The 20,224-nt window shown below is 38.5% G+C and overlaps 2 protein-coding genes and 4 pseudogenes across 5 annotated transcripts; 3 read left to right on the top strand and 3 right to left on the bottom strand.

The window, feature by feature from the left end:
- The first annotated feature begins 1,754 nt into the window (after positions 1–1,754).
- LOC104744706 (peroxidase 73-like) lies at positions 1,755–3,508 on the top strand. The gene is made up of 4 exons (XM_010465797.3): positions 1,755–2,175; positions 2,270–2,470; positions 2,614–2,779; positions 2,943–3,508. Exons 1-4 carry the CDS (start codon positions 1,960–1,962, stop codon positions 3,347–3,349), a joined length of 990 nt encoding a protein of 329 aa, XP_010464099.1. The 5' UTR covers positions 1,755–1,959; the 3' UTR covers positions 3,350–3,508.
- A 341-nt stretch (positions 3,509–3,849) lies between these two features.
- LOC147949376 (uncharacterized) lies at positions 3,850–4,989 on the top strand. Its single transcript, XM_087470844.1, has one exon. The coding sequence runs from the start codon at positions 3,880–3,882 to the stop codon at positions 4,987–4,989; it is 1,110 nt and encodes a 369-aa protein (XP_087326970.1). The 5' UTR covers positions 3,850–3,879.
- A 4,228-nt stretch (positions 4,990–9,217) lies between these two features.
- Positions 9,218–10,874, bottom strand: LOC147949375 (uncharacterized; annotated as a pseudogene).
- An 88-nt stretch (positions 10,875–10,962) lies between these two features.
- Positions 10,963–12,021, top strand: LOC147949374 (peroxidase 73 pseudogene; annotated as a pseudogene). The gene is made up of 3 exons (XR_015570320.1): positions 10,963–11,160; positions 11,324–11,489; positions 11,594–12,021. The product of XR_015570320.1 is annotated as a peroxidase 73 pseudogene (transcript).
- A 140-nt stretch (positions 12,022–12,161) lies between these two features.
- LOC104744687 (uncharacterized) lies at positions 12,162–13,807 on the bottom strand (annotated as a pseudogene). The gene is made up of 3 exons (XR_015572532.1): positions 13,644–13,807; positions 13,331–13,468; positions 12,162–13,242 (listed from the first exon to the last, which is right to left on the bottom strand). The product of XR_015572532.1 is annotated as an uncharacterized LOC104744687 (transcript).
- A 103-nt stretch (positions 13,808–13,910) lies between these two features.
- Positions 13,911–15,570, bottom strand: LOC104744677 (scarecrow-like protein 32; annotated as a pseudogene). Its single transcript, XR_015572531.1, has 2 exons — positions 14,637–15,570; positions 13,911–14,484 (listed from the first exon to the last, which is right to left on the bottom strand). The product of XR_015572531.1 is annotated as a scarecrow-like protein 32 (transcript).
- Between the last annotated feature and the right edge of the window lie 4,654 nt (positions 15,571–20,224).

The following is a 20,224-nucleotide window of genomic DNA, read 5'->3' as shown; positions in this document are numbered from 1 at the left end:
TTCGAAATGTGGATGAGAGAGATAGAGAGAGGCACGCGTTGCCGGAGAGAAGAGCGGCAATGGCATGGAGCCGTGGGTCCGATCAACGCCCGCGTTTGAGGAGTGCTCATTCTTCCTCGTAAATTGTTGTTTTCAACTAGAATAATTATTTATGTGTTTCTGGAGTGATCGCATTCTACAGTATCAACGCTGGTTCCGAGAGGTGTGAAGACTGTCTTCGTAGGTTCTTGAAGCAAACGAAACACTGACTTCTGCAGTAATGTTTTGTCCCTCTTCCTACGCTATGATCACGCGCTTTATACTCACTTTTGTTTTTTTTTTTACGTAAGTCTTTTTCGATTAAAAGATAGTATTAACAAATTAATTAACGATATCAAATTTTATAGTCTATACGCATGGATATCCGTGTGTGTGTTCACACATGCGTGTCTTTGTGTGCTTCGAATTTGATTAGGTATTGAAATAATATAAACACAGAAATGCATGCGAAATATACCAATCTATAAGCACATATATATATTGTACATATCGTAATTACATTTACTAGCATATACTATATATTTATGTAATTTCATAATGAAACTTATTCTAAAGTTATAAATATGTGGAAAAACATATTTTTAGCATTCAAAATGTGTATCGGCTAACCATGAGCTCTAAACCAGATATAGTTAAGATCTTATAGAAGAAACTTGAACATTAATCTTCTTATTCTGTAAGATAATCTTTTAACAAATATTAACAAAATTAATTAACAATTTCAATTGTTAATCAAATTTTGAAATCAAGATTTTTTTCTTTTAAGTTAAATGACTACTTCATTATTTATTACTGTGTACATACTACTATAATACTAGTGTTTATTAGGAGTATATTATTAGATGTGTTTATTAGGAGTACTTTATTAAAGAAAATGGAAATTTCATTTTGAGACATGTTGAGAAAATCAAGGATCACGGCCCTCTGGAATTCTGAACCTCGGGTTTCCCATTTCATAATCACGAGAGCTTGATTATTTCTAGTTGGAAAGTGTAATCTAAGATGATTAAACAAGTGTTTTCTTCCAGTTACGTGTCACTAACACTAAGGGTAATTATACTAACCAATGGGTGACATCTCGAGCTTATAAAACGTCCCTTATATTCTTTTTACTGACATAAAAGTTTCGACTTCGAGTTTTATAAAACAGTAAAAGCACTCTCTTTTCACAATTTATTTCCTCTTTTATTTATCAAATCAACTAGGAGTATATAAGTTATACAAGAATTACATGAAAATGGACGTAGATGATTTTTTTTGTTCTATATTCCATATATAACCACAATACCTTTTTGGTCACCTAGTAGTCCTATAAATTCTACAAAAATACAAATTGTTGCTATTTTTGCTCTGCACGAAGGTCACGTTTGAGAGTATCTTTATATCCCTTCTTTAGATTCCCCAAGTGGCATGTTTCTTGTTGCTAGAGATCTTTGTTTAGATTCCCTGAGGCTGAGATATGGACCCATCAAAAAAACTATTTAAGTTTCTACTTATCTTATCAAAAGTACTATTTATGTCCATGGGCCTGACTACATGAAACATTTAAAAAGCCTGTAGAAGTCAAATTCTCAAAGTTGGCCCAAAATGGAATTATACTAGAAGAAGTAAAAATACGCATATACATTCTATAAAGTCAACGATTAAACAAAACTCAAATTCTTTTACCAGTAATTGAAAACCCATATTACCGAAGAAACAACTCGTCGGCCATCACTAAGAACGTGGCTCCAAGTTATATTTATGAATCGGCCAAATTTGAAAACTTCTTCCAAACACGAACAACTTTTTAAAATCATATTATTTTATAAAGTCTAATTTACCAATTCCTATAAATACAATTCCATAGTTTCCTTCGTTTCTCACGACTCAGACAATCTCTCTCGCCTAAAACACAACAACTTTCATTTTTCCGACGAAATGGCGAGGTTCGGTCTGGTTATAGTCGTGGCTCTTAGTCTCACCATCTCTATGTTCCCGGACACAACCACAGCTCAGCTCAAAACCAATTTCTACGGAAAGGTATGTCCGAATGTTGAACAGATCGTGAGAACAGTCGTCCAACAAAAAGTCAAGCAGACCTTCGTCACCATCCCAGCTACCCTCCGTCTCTTCTTCCACGATTGCTTCGTCAATGTAATACTCAAACTTTCGTTGATCTTTTGTATTTTGTATTTGAAACCTTTCATATGATGATTTCTTAACTATTTTTGTTGGTTTGTGTATATAGGGGTGTGATGCGTCGGTCATGATTCAGTCAACGCCTAAGAACAAAGCTGAGAAGGATCATCCAGACAATATTTCATTGGCTGGAGATGGATTTGACGTTGTGATCAAAGCCAAGAAAGCTCTTGACGCAATCCCAAGTTGCAGAAACAAGATCTCTTGTGCTGATATTCTTACTTTAGCCACCCGAGATGTTGTTGTTGCGGTACGTTATAGATTCATTTTCTTTCTATTATATACAATATTTTTGGGAAATTATAGGTAGAAAAACACAGAACTTTATAGTTATGTAAAACGGTTTGCTTATCTATTATACAACAAAGATTTAATGTTTTTGGGTGTATTTAGGCCGGAGGACCGTCGTACCCGGTGGAACTCGGAAGGTTTGATGGTTTGGTGTCGACTGCAGCTAGCGTTACTGGAAACTTGCCAGGGCCAAATGACAAAGTTACAGAACTTAACAAGCTTTTTGCCAAAAACAAACTTACCCAAGAGGACATGATCGCTCTTTCAGGTAATAATAACAACTCACTCAATAATATTTTGAAGTGGATACTCAAGTATATGGTTTAATTTGTTTTTAAATAAATTTCTGCTCAGTTTGGTTTAAAACCAAATCTATGAACAAAACCGAATCTAATCTAAGTTTTTTTTTTTACCCTTTATTAACAATGCAGCGGCTCACACACTTGGATTCGCCCATTGTGGCAAAGTGTTCAACAGAATCTACAACTTTAACCGTACTCACTCCGTTGACCCAACTCTAAACAAAGCCTACGCTAAAGAACTTCAAGCGGCTTGTCCCAAGAAGGTTGACCCAAGAATCGCCATCAACATGGACCCAACCACTCCAAGAAAATTCGATAACCTTTACTTCAAGAATTTGCAACAAGGCAAAGGACTCTTCACTTCCGACCAAGTTCTCTTCACCGATGGCCGCTCAAGGCCCACCGTTAATGCTTGGGCCAAGAACTCTGTTGCCTTCAACAAGGCGTTTGTCACCGCTATGACCAAACTCGGCCGCGTTGGAGTTAAGACTAGACGCAACGGTAACATCCGTCGCGACTGTGGCGTATTTAACTAAGAGAGGGAATCATAAACAAAACAAAACTGATTATCCCTTTTTCTTTTTTGTTGGATCGAGATTTGTTTCTTTGATGAACTCTGAATTTTTTTCTTGGTGTCTCTGTTTTTGCTTCGTGTATTTCTGAAAAAAAATTAACAATTTTTATATTTTTTTTTATTTTGGCTGTAATATTATCTCATTAAAATTCCAACCTAAAGCATACAACAAATATTAATAATTAATTAAAAATGTCTGAGGCGATCGAAAAGACGATTGTCAAAACGGTTACTTTATAGTTTTGGATCCTCAACCCCGTTCCTTGGGGGACGGTTTCTTTCAGTTGCGCCGGCGTTGTGGAGCAGTTTCTCCACGATCTGATGGTGGTTATCTCCATGAAATCCTCCTTTCTTCGTGATGCTCATGAAACGGTTAATGTCTATGCCTATCCCTATAAATACCGATGGCGAGATCTCCAAATGATTTACAAACTCCTTCCGCTATCAACAACTACAAATTTCCCTCTTCGCTACTACAGTGTACTTTTACTAATGGCGGACAATTTGAGAAGGGCGGTTCAAGACATCAATTTGGGAGCGGATGATGCTCCTGTTGCAATTCCGGCGGATGTCGTTGTCGTTGCTGCGGTGGAGAGTCGCTTCATCCTCATGGGACGACCAGTCATTCCTCGTCGCCAGAATCTTCGTTCCATCATTGCTTCCATGCCCCGTATCTGGGGCCAAGCGGGCCTAATCCATGGTCGAATTGTGGGAGGTAATACCTTCCAATTTATCTTCCCGACGGAAGAAGAGCTAGAGTTGGTCCTCCGCCGTGGCCCTTGGGCATTTAATGATCGAATGCTGGTTCTCCAGAGATGGTTTCCCAATGATAATCCACCTCTCATGGATTTTATCCCCTTTTGGAATCAAATCCGCGGCATCCCTTTCCAGTACCTCAATCTTGGTGTCATCTCCTACATTGGTCGCTCCATTGGTAACCTTCTGGATGTAGACTACGATGCTGAAGCCGCCGCTCGAGTGGAGTTTGTGCGAGTACAGATCCATTGGGACATTCATCTTCCCCTCCGCTTTCAGCGACACTTTCAATTTCAAAATGGGGTTAATACTCTCCTTCGATTCCGTTTTGAAAGACTTCGTGGCTTTTGCGAGGTATGTGGTATGCTAACTCATGATACCGGAGCCTGTGTTCTTCATAATGGAGGTGATGAACCACCTGAGGACCCTGATGAGGACGAAGACCTACCACCCTTTCGCCAACATAATGGCGGTGTGATTATTCGCGAGATCCACGATGAGGATCAACTCGATGCTGCAGGCAGAGAGGAACCACCACACCATGATCAGATTCAGGAGGATCCAATCGAAGCTGAAGTCCTTGCTCAAGATGCTCCCAATCACCCAAATAGACAACTCGCAACTGATCCTGCCTCCAACATCCATCACCAAGTGGAAAATCCTACCTTAGCAGACATGAAGGCTCGTGGCAAACGCAAGAGGGAGACCAATCTAGAGCAACCTGACATACCAGAATGTTCACACACGGTTGCAGGAGACATTGATGAACACGACTCGGGCGACTTACTGTCACCCAAACGACTTGAAAGAGGCGCGGTGGGCCCTGAACCACCACTTCCCCCATGAGGACAACTGCTTGGAACTATAGAGGACTAGGCAATGACCTCACAGTTCGACGTCTAAAGGAGATTAAGAGATCTTACTCTCCAGACATCATGTGCCTAATGGAAACAAAACAAGGAGATGACGCTGTTCGCTCTGTTTGTGCTGAATTAGGTTATGACCGACTAGTAACAGTTCCCCCTGTAGGATTAAGTGGTGGTATTGCTCTCTTTTGGCATAGTAGTATTTCTGTTTCAATTCTTTATCAATCCCCAAATCTTGTAGACACTTATGTTCAGATTAATGGATTTGGTTTCTACTTATCTTGTGTATATGGTAATCCAAATCCATCTCTTAGACACTTGGTTTGGGAAAGATTGGAAAGAACTGCAGTAAACAGAACTGGACCATGGATGGCCATAGGAGATTTCAATGAAATCAGAGGTAATCATGAAAAAAGAGGTGGCCCTTCTCGTCCTGAAAGCTCTTTTGCGGACTTCAGAAATATGATTCAAATCTGTGACTTCCATGATTTGAAACATCAAGGTGATCCCTTCTCTTGGGCAGGAAAACGACACTCTCATGATGTTGCATGTTGTTTAGATAGATCGCTGGCAAACAATGAATGGCTTGCTCAGTTCCCCGCTTCACATGTAGAATTTTTGGAACTAATAGAGAGTGATCACAGACCAGTAGTCACTACTATCTCCAATGATTTCTCTCCCCGGCGAGGACAGTTTTACTATGACAACAGACTGTCTAATAGAGAGGGCTTTAGTGAGATTGTAGAACAAGGGTGGAACCGCAGTCGACAAGGAAACATTCTAACTTTAAGCAACAGACTCAGAGAATGCCGGAAAGCAATATCATCCTGGAAGCGTAACAATAGATCAAATTCAAGGGAGGAGATTACAGTCTTGAAATCTCTGATTGATAAAGCGCACTCTGAACATGCCCCTACGCAACAGATACAAAACCTACGACAGAAGCTGAGTACTGCTTATGCAAATGAAGAGGAATTCTGGCGTATTAAGAGCAGAAAGCAATGGATGACCTCAGGTGACCGCAATACCAAGTTCTTTTTTGCTATCGCAAAGAGTCACACAGCCAGAAATAAAATTTATTCAATCCTTGATGACATGGGTATCGAACACTATGGAGATTCTCATATCGGCTCAGTTGCACAGCAGTATTTCACTAACCTGTTTAAGAGTGAACTCACTCCACAGAACAACCACTACCATGTCTTCCATGATTTCCAAAGCAGAGTGACACCGAAGATTAATGCAGATCTCACTAAAACTGTTTCTGAAGAAGAAATCAGAACGGCAATCTTCTCTATAGGACCCACGCGTGCTCCTGGTCCAGATGGCTTTACGGGTGGTTTTTATCAACACTTTTGGGAGACAACAAAGGAAGCAATCATTTGCGAAGTACAAGATTTCTTCACTAGAGGTTCCTTTGACACATCGCTGAACCACACAAACATCTGCCTGATCCCGAAAACAGAAACAGCAAGACATATGAGTGAATTCAGGCCAATAGCTCTCTGCAATGTCAGCTATAAGATAATATCAAAAATCTTGGTCTCAAGGCTAAAGCAGCACTTAAACGCACTCATTTCTGAAGAACAGGCGGCATTCATACCAGGCAGGATCATTACAGACATTGTGCTAATCGCACATGAATTGATCCATGCCGTCAAAGTTAAAAGGCGATGCTCCAACTCCTTCTTAGCACTCAAGGACATCACAAAGGCATACGGCATATTGGAGTGGGATTTCTTACAAGAAACAATGTTCAGGTTTGGGTTTGATACTAAATGGATACAATGGATAATGACGTGTGTTAGGACTCCAACCTTTTCAGTCAACATCAATGGCAACCCACAGGGATTCATTGAACCAAAACGAGGAATACGCCAAGGAGACCCGCTCTCACCATACTTATTCATCCTTTGTGCTGAAGTATTAAGCCACATGATGAAGAGAGCTGAGCGAAAAGGAGATTTCAAAGGGATAAAGATCAGCAATAACAGTCCTCCGATATCCCATCTTCTCTTCGCAGATGATTCATTATTCTTCTTCCAAGCTAATATGAGCTCTTGTGCAGTGATTAAAGATATCCTTACACAATATGAGAGAGCCTCAGGACAGCAAGTCAATGTTCGGAAATCATCTATAACCTTTGGTAAGAGAGTCAGTGAATCAACAAAAACTCAAATTAGGAGATACTTTCAGATTCACAACGAAGGTGGATGCGGCAAATATCTGGGGCTTCCAGAACAGTTTGGACGTAAGAAGATAGAATTATTCCAGTACATTGTAGAAAAAGTTCGGGGAAAGACAAGAGGCTGGAATAATAAATTTCTCTCCCAAGGTGGTAAGGAGATTCTACTGAAAGCAATAGCACTTGCAATGCCAGTTTATACCATGAACTGTTTTAAGCTCCCCAAAGAAATTTGTGAAGATATCGAAAGAATTCTTGCACATTATTGGTGGAACACTCAACAACAAGGGAACGCAACTCACTGGGTAGCCTGGGACCGTATGAAATTTTTGAAAAAGGAAGGAGGTCTTGGATTCAGAGACATTGAGAAGTTCAACGAAGCTCTCTTGGCGAAACAAGCTTGGAGAATATTGCAAAACCCCAACTGCCTTCTGTCGCGAGTTCTGAGAGGAAGATATTTCACAGGCTCGAACATTCTTAATGCTAATAGAGGTGTCCAGCCATCGTTTGGTTGGCAATCGATACTACTAGGTCGTGATCTACTCTGGAAGGGTCTACGATACACTGTTGGTGATGGACATCACATACAAACTTGGTTGGATCCTTGGCTTCCAATCCACCCTCCACGTCCTCCACGGAAAGCTCCTAATTACCAGTCAAATGATATACCCACAGTTGACAACCTCTTACTCCCAGATAAGAGTGATTGGAATACCCACCTTGTACGCGAAAGAATCCATATGGATGATGCTGCTATAATCCTTTCCATCAAAGTCAGCATATGGCAACACAATGATTATTTGGGCTGGCACTATACGAAGGATGGGTTATATACCGTGAAATCAGGATATTGGCTTGCAACTCATCATCCGGAGTTGATGTTAGATAATAGACCACCACTAGGAGACCCCCTACTCAAGAAAGAGATATGGACAACAAAAACACCACCGAAGTTTAAACACTTCCTCTGGCGCCTTCTCTCAAACGCCTTGGCTACAGGCGCAGAACTTGATCGGCGTCATATTTCTGCAAATGACATCTGTAAACGATGCACAATAGAAAGAGAAACTACGGAACACCTTTTCTTCTCATGCCCCCACGCCCAAGAAATTTGGCGTGCGTCAAATATTCCCATCCGATGTCTGCTGGACCCAGTAGTCACAGTTGAGGATAAGATGAAGGAGATCTTTAAATTCCATAAACATCGCAGGATATATGATAGATTATCACATTTACCATTTTGGATTCTATGGAAGCTGTGGACAAGCAGAAACAAACTCACCTTCCGAAATCTATCTAAAAGTTGGCAACGTGAACTTCGAGAGGCAAAAGAGGAAACAGATGAATGGTTAAGTTTTGTAGGAATTCAGAATTCTTCTCATACCACTACAGTCAATAGAAACGCACACAGACTGCAAAACAGAAGTTGGCGACAACCCCCCCATGGATTGGTTTAAGTGTAATTATGATGGAAGTTTTCTCGATGGAAACAGAAGAGCAACTGGGGCTTGGTTAATCCGGGATGATCAAGGCACATTTAAGGAAGCAGGACAGATTACTGGCAAACCCGTTTCGAATGCCCTTGAAGCAGAATTACAAAGCCTCTGTTTTGCTATGAAACATACATGGCTAAGTGATTACAGGAAGGTGATCTTTGAAGGTGATAGCCAATTGCTTGTCAAAAACCTCAATGAAACAAGTCCTCGCTTCGACATATATAATTGGATTGAAGAGATAAGAGGGTGGTCCACACGATTTGAAGCTGTTGAATTCAAATGGATCGCTCGAGAGGCAAATGCTCCCGCTGATAAACTTGCTAAAGCACAACAATCTATGATTTCAGAATATAATCTTCATCACACTATTCCTGTCTGTATTCGATCACTTTTAAACTCTGTAACTTTACCTCTTTAATTAATGAAGTTTAAGTGTTAAAAAAAAAAAAAAACATACAACAAATAAACACAAACCAAGACAAATATATATACACATAATCTAAAGTGGAAGAATCACATCTATCTAGTCATAGGGTTAGTAGTAGTCTGTCTGAATCTGTAGGCAAATCTGGTTTGACAAACCGGATCTTCTCGAGCTTTGCAGGCCAATCTTCCCCGAGTAGTGACGGGTTTAACTCCATGGCTACTTGAAAATCTAATAGAGAAAATGCTGAAGAGAATACTTCACCTTGGCTATTTATCAAGGAAACCGGAGATCTAGAATATTTAGACTTATCTCTTATGTATTATTTACATTTGTATTTATCTTAGAATAGGAAACTCAGCCTTATCATATATTTACCATTATGTATAAATACTAATCCTATGTTAATGAATAAACCAAGCCTTTCTAAATTATATCATGGTATCAGAGCATAAATTTTTGTGACCTAATTTCTTTTCTACCGGCCGCTGTTGCTTGGCTTCAGCAACCGCTGTCTTCGTTCTAAAATCATTAACCTAGCCACCGCTGCTGCAATAGCCGGTGTTGCTTCCGCTATCTTATACTATCGATTTTCTATTAAACCACTGTCGTACTTCTACTTTGCCGCCGCTTCACAAGCCGCCGCACATCTATCTTCTACCGTTTCTACAAGCCGCCGCACATCTATCTTCTACCGTTTCTACAAGCCGTTGTTGCTTCATCAAAATAAAGCGCAACTACTTGATCTACTGCCGCCTAACAAGTCGTCGCTGCAACGTTGGTTTGTACCGAATTGTTTGTGATACACACGTTAGTGCATGGCTCTCTATCTTTAAAAAAAAATAAAAAAATAAAAATCAAAGATTAGATACGCTTCTTTGTGGCTGTCAAGATTTGACTTGAAGACTTGGTTCTCAAGTAATTCATCATCAACTTCGACATATGTTCTACAATTCTACTAGTGTTTTGGTGAACCAAACACATGTAATTTTATTCTACTACCATGCCGCTGCACTTCTACAAAACTACCACTGCTATACTTTTCTACACCGGCCGCTCCTGTTCATTCACAAGTTGCTGCCAATACTACAAAAATGTCCAGTCTCATACGCTTACAACATATGAGCTGAGCTTGAGCTTGCGGGAGAGTATCAAGGAAACCGGAGATCTACCAAGATCAAGGAAGATCTAGAAGATATAGACTAAGAATATTTACACTTATCTCTTATGTATTATTTACATTTGTATTTATCTTAGGAAACTCAGTCTTATCATATATTTACCATTATGTGTAAATATAAGTCTTTCTAAATTATATCACTATTAATCTTGAAGCTGCTAACTCATCTCTTCAAGAAAACATCAAGCCCTGCGTTTAACAAGTTAGAAAACCCGACCGAAACCTCTAATCCTTCCTCCATCAATCCCAAGCCATCCTCTATGCTCTTCTTTAAAGAAACAGAGTCAGGAAGCTCGCCAGAGGTGTAACAACAAGTCCCTATACAATGTTGTTTATTAAACACATCCCTAAAATTAACACCAAGATGAGGTTCAATAGGTTGACTTCTACAACATCGAATCAACTGGTCAACTTCTTCACCATCTTCCATTGACCACTGTTGCCTACCACTAGAAGAAACAACCTCAGTGATCTGACTCTTCCCTTTGCTAACATTATTACCATCTTTAAACCTCCGCTGAGTCCTTCCTTTACGAGGCGATTTAGGTACCACTGTTGCTTCGTCAATGTAATGCTCAGACTAATTTATTGATCTTTTGTATTTGAAACTTTTCGTACGATAGATTCTTAATTATTTTGGTTGGTTTGTATATATATATATATAGGGATGTGATGCGTCAGTCATGATTCAGTCAACGCCTAAGAACAAAGCTGAGAAGGATCATCCAGACAATGTGTCATTGGCCGGTGATGGATTTGACGTTGTGATCAAAGCCAAGATAGCTCTTGACACAATCCCAAGTTGCAGAAACAAAATCTCGTGTGCTGATATTCTTGCTTTAGCCACCCGAGATGTTGTTGTTGCGGTACGTTATAGATTTTATTTTCTTTCAGTTATATAAAATATTTGTGGGAGATTATAGGTAAAAGAACACATAATAACTTTATAGTTATGTAAAATAATTTGTTTATCTCTATTTTTATACAGCAAAGATTATACGTATTTTAAATGTTTTCCGATTTGTTTAGGCCGGAGGACCGTCGTACCCAGTGGAACTCGGAAGATTTGATGGTTTGGTGTCGACTGCAGCTAGCGTTACAGGAAACTTGCCAGGGCCAAATGACAAAGTTACAGAACTTAACAAGCTTTTTGCGAAAAACAAACTTTCCCAAGAGGACATGATCGCTCTTTCAGGTAATAATAACAACCCACTCAGTAATATTTTGAAGTGGATACTCAATGGTTTGGTTTTTGTACGGTTTAATTTGTCTAAAAATAAAAAATTTTAAACAATGCAGCGGCTCACACACTTGGATTCGCCCATTGTGGCAAAGTGTTCAACAGAATCTACAACTTTAACCGTACTCACTCCGTTGACCCAACTATAAACAAGGCCTACGTTAAAGAACTTCAAGCGTCTTGTCCCAAGAACGTTGACCCAAGAATCGCCATCAACATGGACCCAGTCACTCCAAGAAAGTTTGACAACGTTTACTTCACGAATCTGAAACAAGGCAAAGGACTCTTCACTTCCGACCAAGTTCTCTTCACCGATGGCCGCTCAAGGCCCACCGTTAATGCTTGGGCCAAGAACTCTGTTGCCTTCAACAAGGCGTTTGTCACCGCTATGACCAAACTCGGCCGCGTTGGAGTTAAGACTAGACGCAACGGTAACATCCGTCGCGACTGTGGCGTATTTAACTAAGAGAGGGAATCATAAACAAAACAAAACAAAACTGATTATCCCTTTTTTCTTTTTTGTTGGATCTTTGATGAACTATGAATTATTTTTGTTGGTATTTTCTGTTTGTTTTTGCTTCGTGTATTTTCTAAAAAAACATTAACAATTTTATACGGCTGTTTTAATTTATTTTGGCTGTAAAATATTATCTTATTCAAAAAAAAATCCAACCTAAGCATACAAACAAATAAACACAAAAACCAAGACATATATATACACATAATCAGAAACACAAAATCTGTAATGGAAGAATCACATCTATCTAGTTATAGAGTTAGTAGCCTGTCTGAATCTGCAGGCAAATCTGGTTTGACAAACCGGATCTTCTCGAGCTTGGCAGGCCAATCTTCCCCGAGTAGTGACGGGTTTAACTCCATGGCTACTTGAAAATCAACTAGAGAAAATGCTGATAAACCCATAGTCGAAGAGTATACATCACCTTGGCTACTACTAGACCTTGAAGCTGCTAACTCAAGACACGGCTTGATCAATCTCTTCAAGAAAACATCAAGCCCTGCGTTCAACAAGTTAGAAAACCCAACCGAAACCTCTAACCCTTCCTCCATCAATCCCAACCCATCCTCTAAGCTCTTCTTTAAAGAAACAGAGTCAGGAAGCTCGCCAGAGGAGTAACAACAAGCCCCTATACGATGTTGTTTCTTAACCACATCCCTAAACTTAACACCAAGAGGAGCTTCAATAGGTTGACTTCTCCAACAACGAATCAACTGGTCAACTTCTTCACCATCTTCCATTGACCAACACTGTTGCCTACCACTAGAAGAAACAACCTCAGTGACCTGACTCTTCCCTTTACTACCATCTTTAAACCTCCGCTGAGTCCTTCCTTTACGAGGCGATTTAGGAAGGTCTTTACACAAAGATTGAAAACCATTCAATTGCTTCTTCTTCTTCTTCTCTATACCATTCTTTATCAACGGAGGTGTCTTTGACAAACAAACATTCCTAAGAATCCCTTTAAGCAAAGCGTTGTGTAGACTTACATTCTCCTTCTTCACCGTCGCAACGATAAGCTTATCGAAATCAGGTTTACTGATCTTTAAAGTCAAGAACTTTGACAAGAGATTAAGGTAAGTCTCAGTCTTGGACCGACCAATCTTCTTCTCGATCTGAGATTTTAACTCTGAAATGTCTGTTCTAACGACATGATGCTGACTCGTTGGCATTTGGGTCCCTCGAATTTCCCTAAAAAAAAAAAAAACTCAATTTAAAAAAAAAAATTACTGAATCTGGGATCCGTATATAAGTCAAATCACGAGATAATGAGGTCAACCCAAAAAAAAGTTGTCGAATTGAGATCTGAATTACGAAACCCAGATTGTAAATCGTCGAAATAAGTAACTTTTTCAACTTCATTGATATGATTCATGTGTAATCTCTCTCGAACAAAACACACAATATGAACAGTAACCTACCAACACAAAATAAAGAAAATAAAAATCCCAGTTTTCGATTCCCGAGAGAAACAGCAACAACAGAAAATTATAAACTCCACAGTTTACTTCTCAGTCATGAATAGTGAAACTTGAAATCTTTTCTACAGATTACCAGATTCGGAAAATTCACAGAGAGCCCAAAAAACTAACCTTGAGAAGAAGAAGACGAGAGACGACGAAACAGTTGAATTGAGCTTTGAACTGGAAGAACAGTAATGAAACTCTCGATTTCAATCGCGACTTGGAGGAGTGGAAAAAAAAAAACACAAAGAGAGGATTTTTGGGAAAAAATTTAGACCGAATAGATCGCATATTCTAATTTCCTTTTGGTTTTTTTTTTTAGAAGCTTCTGTTTTGAGAGAGTCAACGTTTAGTCAACGTAGCACGTGCAAAAACAAATATACTCCAGCTGGAGAGTTTGCTAACGGACCAATCATATTACTTTATTTCCCAAAAGTAAAAGTTTGAAAGTCAACCCATTCAGACACTACGGTCTACGGGTCGGGTTAAATTGCCCTTCACTTTTTAATACAATAGTACCAAGTACACACTACTAATTAAGTTACTGAATACTACTAATCCTTAATTAAGGTCTATATAATATCAGCAACGCCATTAAATTGGTGCCCAAGCTGAAGCAAACACAACACTATGTCCCTTCCACGTCAGCACAAAACGTTCCACGTCATCATCTTCGTCAACATCTCTCTTCATTCCCCAACCGGTGGCGTGTTCCTCCAGCATTGTTTTAGCCTCCGTAGCCACCTCCTCGCCGAACCCAACGCCGGCAAACTTAGCTTCCCTCATCCGCTCGAACCACCGGCTCTTCGGTTCCAATCTCTCCACTCTCTCAGCACCTTCCTTGGCTATCACGTTATCTATCTTCCAACTTACATCCGCCTCGTACCACTGTCTTTGCTCGCTGCCACGTGTTAAAAACATGTCGGCCGTGTCGTATGGAATCCACATGTAGTTGTAGAGAGACCGTAACCTGAAACATTTGAGCACAAATTTACTTGTATGTATCACTTTTATATGTCAATCTCATTCAAACTACTCGTCAATTTTTCACTAACATTTTTCATAATAAGGTTAGGTTAACCGTTCTTTAAAGTTTTAAATACAACCAAAATAAATATAAACCTGGAGATAAGATTAGTTGACGTGAAATCCGCGTCTTCGTCGATTAGGGTTACGATCGTTGGGTTTAGGTCTCGAAGCTCTTTCAAGAAAACTGATCGGGTAGGACTCGAAGTTAAGTTTTCGTCGGGAATGTAATGAAGCATCATGTGGCAGTTAACAACGAGAGCTTCGTTAAAGACGAAAGGGTCGTTTCGTAGTTGTTCGATAAGGGAGGAGAGACCGTCGGAGTAAGAAGAAGAAATGATTCTAAACTCCATTGCTATGTTACGTGTGGTCGCGAAGTTTACTAGCTTCGAACCAAGCTCTTCGTAGGAGATTCCGAGCAATGGAGGCGGATGAGATTCGTCGTCGGAAACGATGACGGTGAGTTTGAGAAGTGGAAGGGGTTGTTTGTGTAGTTTGTTTGCCATGGAGTCTATAAGAGTAGGCATTTGCATGCAGTGAGTCAAACTTAAGTCAACGATGTGAACGGAGGAGTAACCTTCGACGGCGTCGAGGATTGCGGCGTTAGCGGCTATGAACCCGAAACGATGCCACGGAGTTAAGTCTACGAATTGCGCTAGCTCTATGACGGAGAAGCGGTGAAGCGTTTTCCGGGAGACGGAAGCAGCGGTACCAGCGACTGAAAGGAAAGCGAACGACGGTATTTTTGAGGCGGCGCGTGACATCAACGCGCGGAGGAAGGAGGAAGCGAGTCTCTGAGTAGAGTCTCCGTCTGGTGAAGCGAGGTTGTTGAGGACCCAAATGATCTGTTGAGCCAACGTGGCGTCGTTTGATTCGATGGCGTTTGCGCAGTGGAGAAGAAGCTGCTCCATGCAGTTGGCATCGCCGCATATAGATTTGGAAGAAGAGAAACCGGGCCAAAGGGGTCGGGTCGTGTTTAGAATCCGAGTCGTGTTCATAATTGTATGATATAGCTAGCTAGAGATATGGTACAGAGAGAACGTAACGGAGAAAGAAGATGAAGGCAATTACAAAGGATGAGAATAATAGTAAATGCAAAATCAGAGTTTTTAAGAGTATAAAAGAGCAAAAGAAAACAAAGAAAGAGGATGACAGAGTGTTGAAGGCAAGAAGGCAAGAAGGAAAGAAAGAGACGAGACATATTGAGTAGTACCTTATCAATATGAAACGCACCGTTTGATCCTCAAAACGAGACAAAACCATAGGGATGCAGCTTTTTGCTCTCTGGTCATGTGCTTTCGCTTTCGTTTCTCTGGGTCTTAATTCATATAGGCGTTAAATATGTCTGAAATAGCTCTATTTAGGTTATAGTAGGATAGTCTGCTGCATTTATGGTGGTATCTCTATGTATATGGTCAAAATTATCTATCATTCGTTAAAGTTTGTAATTTTCTTACGTGGTCTCTCGCCTTCCAAGTTCTCGTACGTTCCAAAAATAGGTATATGTTAGTTTGAATAATTATTGGAGAAAAAAACAAACAAAAGTTGCTTAGGTGAGAACCTCAGTACTTAAACATTGTTTTGTCACTAATAAGTTAATAAGTTTACTTTAATTTAAACCAGGATTAATATTTACTACGGTTATCAAAAAATATTATGTGCGATTAGTATTAGTTACTACGGCACATACTCCCTCTGTTTCACAAAGAGTGTCATTTTGGGCTGATTTTTTTGTTTCAAATTAAGTGTCATTTTAGATTTTGAATGTAATATTAAGCATAAATTTCCAACTTTAACCTCATATTCATTGAAGAATATCAAGAGTCAATATCAATTTTAAGGGTATAAGAGATATTTAAATATGTTTTCTTAATTTGTGTGTAAAGTGTCAAAATGACACTTATTATGAAACAGAGGGAATATTATTTTTTTGCTTGTGGAAGGAAGACAAAGTTAATGAGAAAATAACAGACCAAAGAAATATTATTATTATTAGGTGGGGACATCAAGTCAAATGTTGGATGGAGGATTCCTTTAGCCTTGAGATAACAGGGACTAGAGGACATTTTAGGGTTTGGTGTGGTTTCATTACCCAATGTTGAATTAGATAGGGATAGAGACCACGACAAATACAACATTGTCGACCATAAGAGTCTAATATGTCAATCTGATCAGCTATAAAAGTTCGTTGGGTAGTATTGATGAGACGAGATATTTATTACTATTCGTCACTCTAATTCTTGTCTTAGTCACGTGCTCTATTAGCTCTGGAGTGGTCACTCCCACTTATGTAATAAGATACTCTATATGCCAAGTGCCAACATTGGACAAGACCGGTGTGAAAAGGCAATTCGTTTTGTGCACTGTGGTTTGGCAAGTGATATTCGTGATCTGCCCTTAGCAAAACTGGATGAAGCAGTGGTCTTGGGCTCATATTGCTAGGAGTCAATTACAAAAAAAAATGCTTTGACCTAACAAAAAGAAAAGATTAAATACACTGAAATTTATTTTTTAAATAAAAACAATACGTAGATTATTGAGTTTCCGTTTTTGTTTTCTTTGGTTAAAATACTGAGACACGCTCAACTAAACAGCCCATTAGGACTCCTTAGGCCCATTATTTAATCTTGTTTGATTCACTGAGATCAGTTTATCTGACTAACGACTAGTTTCCTTTTTTTTTTGTTTGGTTAAATAGAGAGTAACAAAGATCCATCGATCGTCGTTGCAGCCCAAATCTATCGGTTGTCGAAGACCTAATTGGAAAAGACGATCACCGAGAAACTCTGTTTATTGAATCGATCAATGTTCTCGCCGGACACGATCTCAACGATCCTATCATTCCGTAATCGACGCCGGATCTCCGCCTCTCCTCACAAACCGCTTAAGAGTCTTTCTCGTTCTCTACAGATCAAGTCCAAAGTTAAGTCTTACTACCTTATCGCTCATCATCACTCTGTCTCGATGACGTAATATTTAATAATGCTCTCTCGATTGTGATTTTAAGCGACCTACATTGGCTAGTGCCTGCTTCCTCTATTAACAGGGTTTTGACAGAGATATTAATGGGCTAAAAAAATATTGGACGTAACAAAATGATATGGGCCCAGAAAGCATTGAGTGTTAATGACAACAGCCAGCCAGTTCGAAATCAATGGCCAAAATAGATCTAGTACTAGTATTTTGGTTTTGATGATATGGGGCCATTTCTATATCCTACTTTGTTTTACACTAATAATAAGATTGAGAGTATGGAGTCATTATATAGCAATTATACGCTGTGTGCTTTTTTCAAATTGGTATATAAAACTTGCGTGTATATATGCAAAGCTAAGTTATATGTATATTGGAAGATTGATTCAGTCAAAGTTGTCAATTCCTTTGTAGGCCCAAAGATGCCAAGTCTGGATATATAAGTTCCGGCGATGCGGGAAACAGTCACGTGAACTTCACGTGTTCGAACACTGTCCGGTCATTGTCTCGATCGCTCTCAAATCTACTACATTGGTCCCAAGTCCCCTGATTCTTTACGCCTCTCATCCTTATGATTTTGACCATATTACCCTAGTTACTCGAGAACATTCTCGATCCCGATCCTCATGAATAATTTGTGAACTAACGACGTCGTTTTAATATATACTACAACAATACTCCAATTCAATTAGTATACTGTACTCCCTTTATTTCTCATAAATTGATGTTTCAATACTTTCCTAACCTAATATAAAAAATGTTTGTATTTACCGATATATGAACAAGTAATTGGTAGATCACAACAAAACTCAAGAGACATTTTTTTTTTTTTTTTTTAAACGTATACAGTAGAACCCAGACTCTGAAGTCAATGGAATTATAAACCTTAAAAACGTATATTAATTACTTTAAATCAGATCCGACATGTGTGGAAGGCATCAATAAACAAGGGAGTAGAATTATTTTCTCTTAATTAAAAAAAAAAAAACAACAACATGTAGTGGATGACGTATTAATGAAACAACTACAAAGTGCGTGGATTAGGAGCTAGATGGGAAAGAAAAGAGTTAAGGATACGATACGACCAATAAAATTGTTGAAGGGGCATATGTCTCTTGGACTCTCCCACGACGAAGGATCGTTTATTTGTATAAAACCCCTTTACTAATTTTTGCCTGTTCATTAGTGGCAAAACCAACACACACTTATGAGTTGTGACATGGCTTTTGTCTTATAAATCGTCGTACGTCATCTTATAAAAATCTTTCAACGATTCAATTCATACAAAAAATTATTAGAAACACACACACAGATAAAGCTAAACCAAATCATTTCTCTCGTAGCTTCTTTAGGTCTTATATATATAGTAAACACTTATTTTTTTCCATTCTGATAACTTGTGAGATTGATTCAAATTATTTTTCCCTTCATAATCTAATAATCTATTTAGTAAATGTTCAACCATTATGATAAACATTTTGATAGAATAGAACACAAGTTACACAACACTGATGCAATGGATAAAGCTAAATATTATTAAGTCAGCAGCAAGTGGGCTCAGAGACGTAAGGTGAAGGACAAAAGACTTAATAGGCCCTACCATTACCAAGGGTCCAATTACAACTACGGCTTCTTTTTACATCCAGCACGAGTCAGAGTCATCCTATCCGTTTAACATTATTGACTTCAATTTCACATTAAAAGTTTTTTAATATCGAAATCTCTTAATCTTGAGACAAGTCGTTGATGATTTCATCTATGGATATGACTGAGGTAGGTGTAAAACTGGATAAAATCTCTCTTACTATTATTATTTAATTCTTTCGTTAGCGTTAAGTATACTAATACTAATGTGTTATTATCTAGATGCAAATCTACGAAGTTGGGGACCTGATATTTTTGTTGGTGGTAAATTACATTATATTAACAAAACAATAAACTGTTAAATTTACAAAATAAATAAATAAAACGCCAAAAATAGACATGTCACACTCTAGATTACAAATCCTTTTTACAAGGGATATTGTCTTTGATTTTTAAAAAATTGATAATTAGGTGGAAGGAACTAAATGAGTATAACGGACGGATCAGATTGAAAGATGGAATATGACGTGGGATCCATCCATCACGTTCCCAAGATCGGTGGAGATAAACATCCTCATATCAGGGAAGGCAGAGATAATTTAATCAGCATATCATAAAATGCCAAATAAAATAACAACTGAAAAACCAAAACATGGAAATAAATGCTTGCTGAAATAAATAAACTGTTCTGTTTCAAAATTTATATCAACGTATTTATATTGACCTTTAAATTTATACTCCCTCCGTTCTAGTTTAACTGTCGTTTAAGGTTTTTGCACACAAATTAAGGAAATTATTAAATTTTATGTTTTGCCTTTCATTAATATATTTTATATTTTTTTCATTGGTTGAAACTTTAAAACAGCAGGAATAAGATTGAAATATTCATCAAACAACTGCATTGAAAATCTAAAACGACAATAACTAATATGAGAGAAAAATTAAATCTTAGAACGACAGTTAAATTAGAACGAAGGGAGTATAGTACAGTATATGAATTTTTTCATATTTAAAAAAAAAATTGTGGATAAGTGGGAGTCAAGAAATTATATATATGATGGAAAAAAAAACTCGTAAAATTATAAAAGTTTTCGAAAAAAGTATATATATTGAAAAGGAAGAAAGCT

Source organism: Camelina sativa, chromosome 2 (assembly GCF_030686135.1).
Source record: "Camelina sativa cultivar CO46 ecotype springtype chromosome 2, ASM3068613v1".
Lineage (NCBI taxonomy): Eukaryota > Viridiplantae > Streptophyta > Magnoliopsida > Brassicales > Brassicaceae > Camelina > Camelina sativa.
The sequence above is the reverse complement of the archived record's forward strand: the minus strand, read 5'-3'. Positions and strand labels throughout refer to the sequence as shown.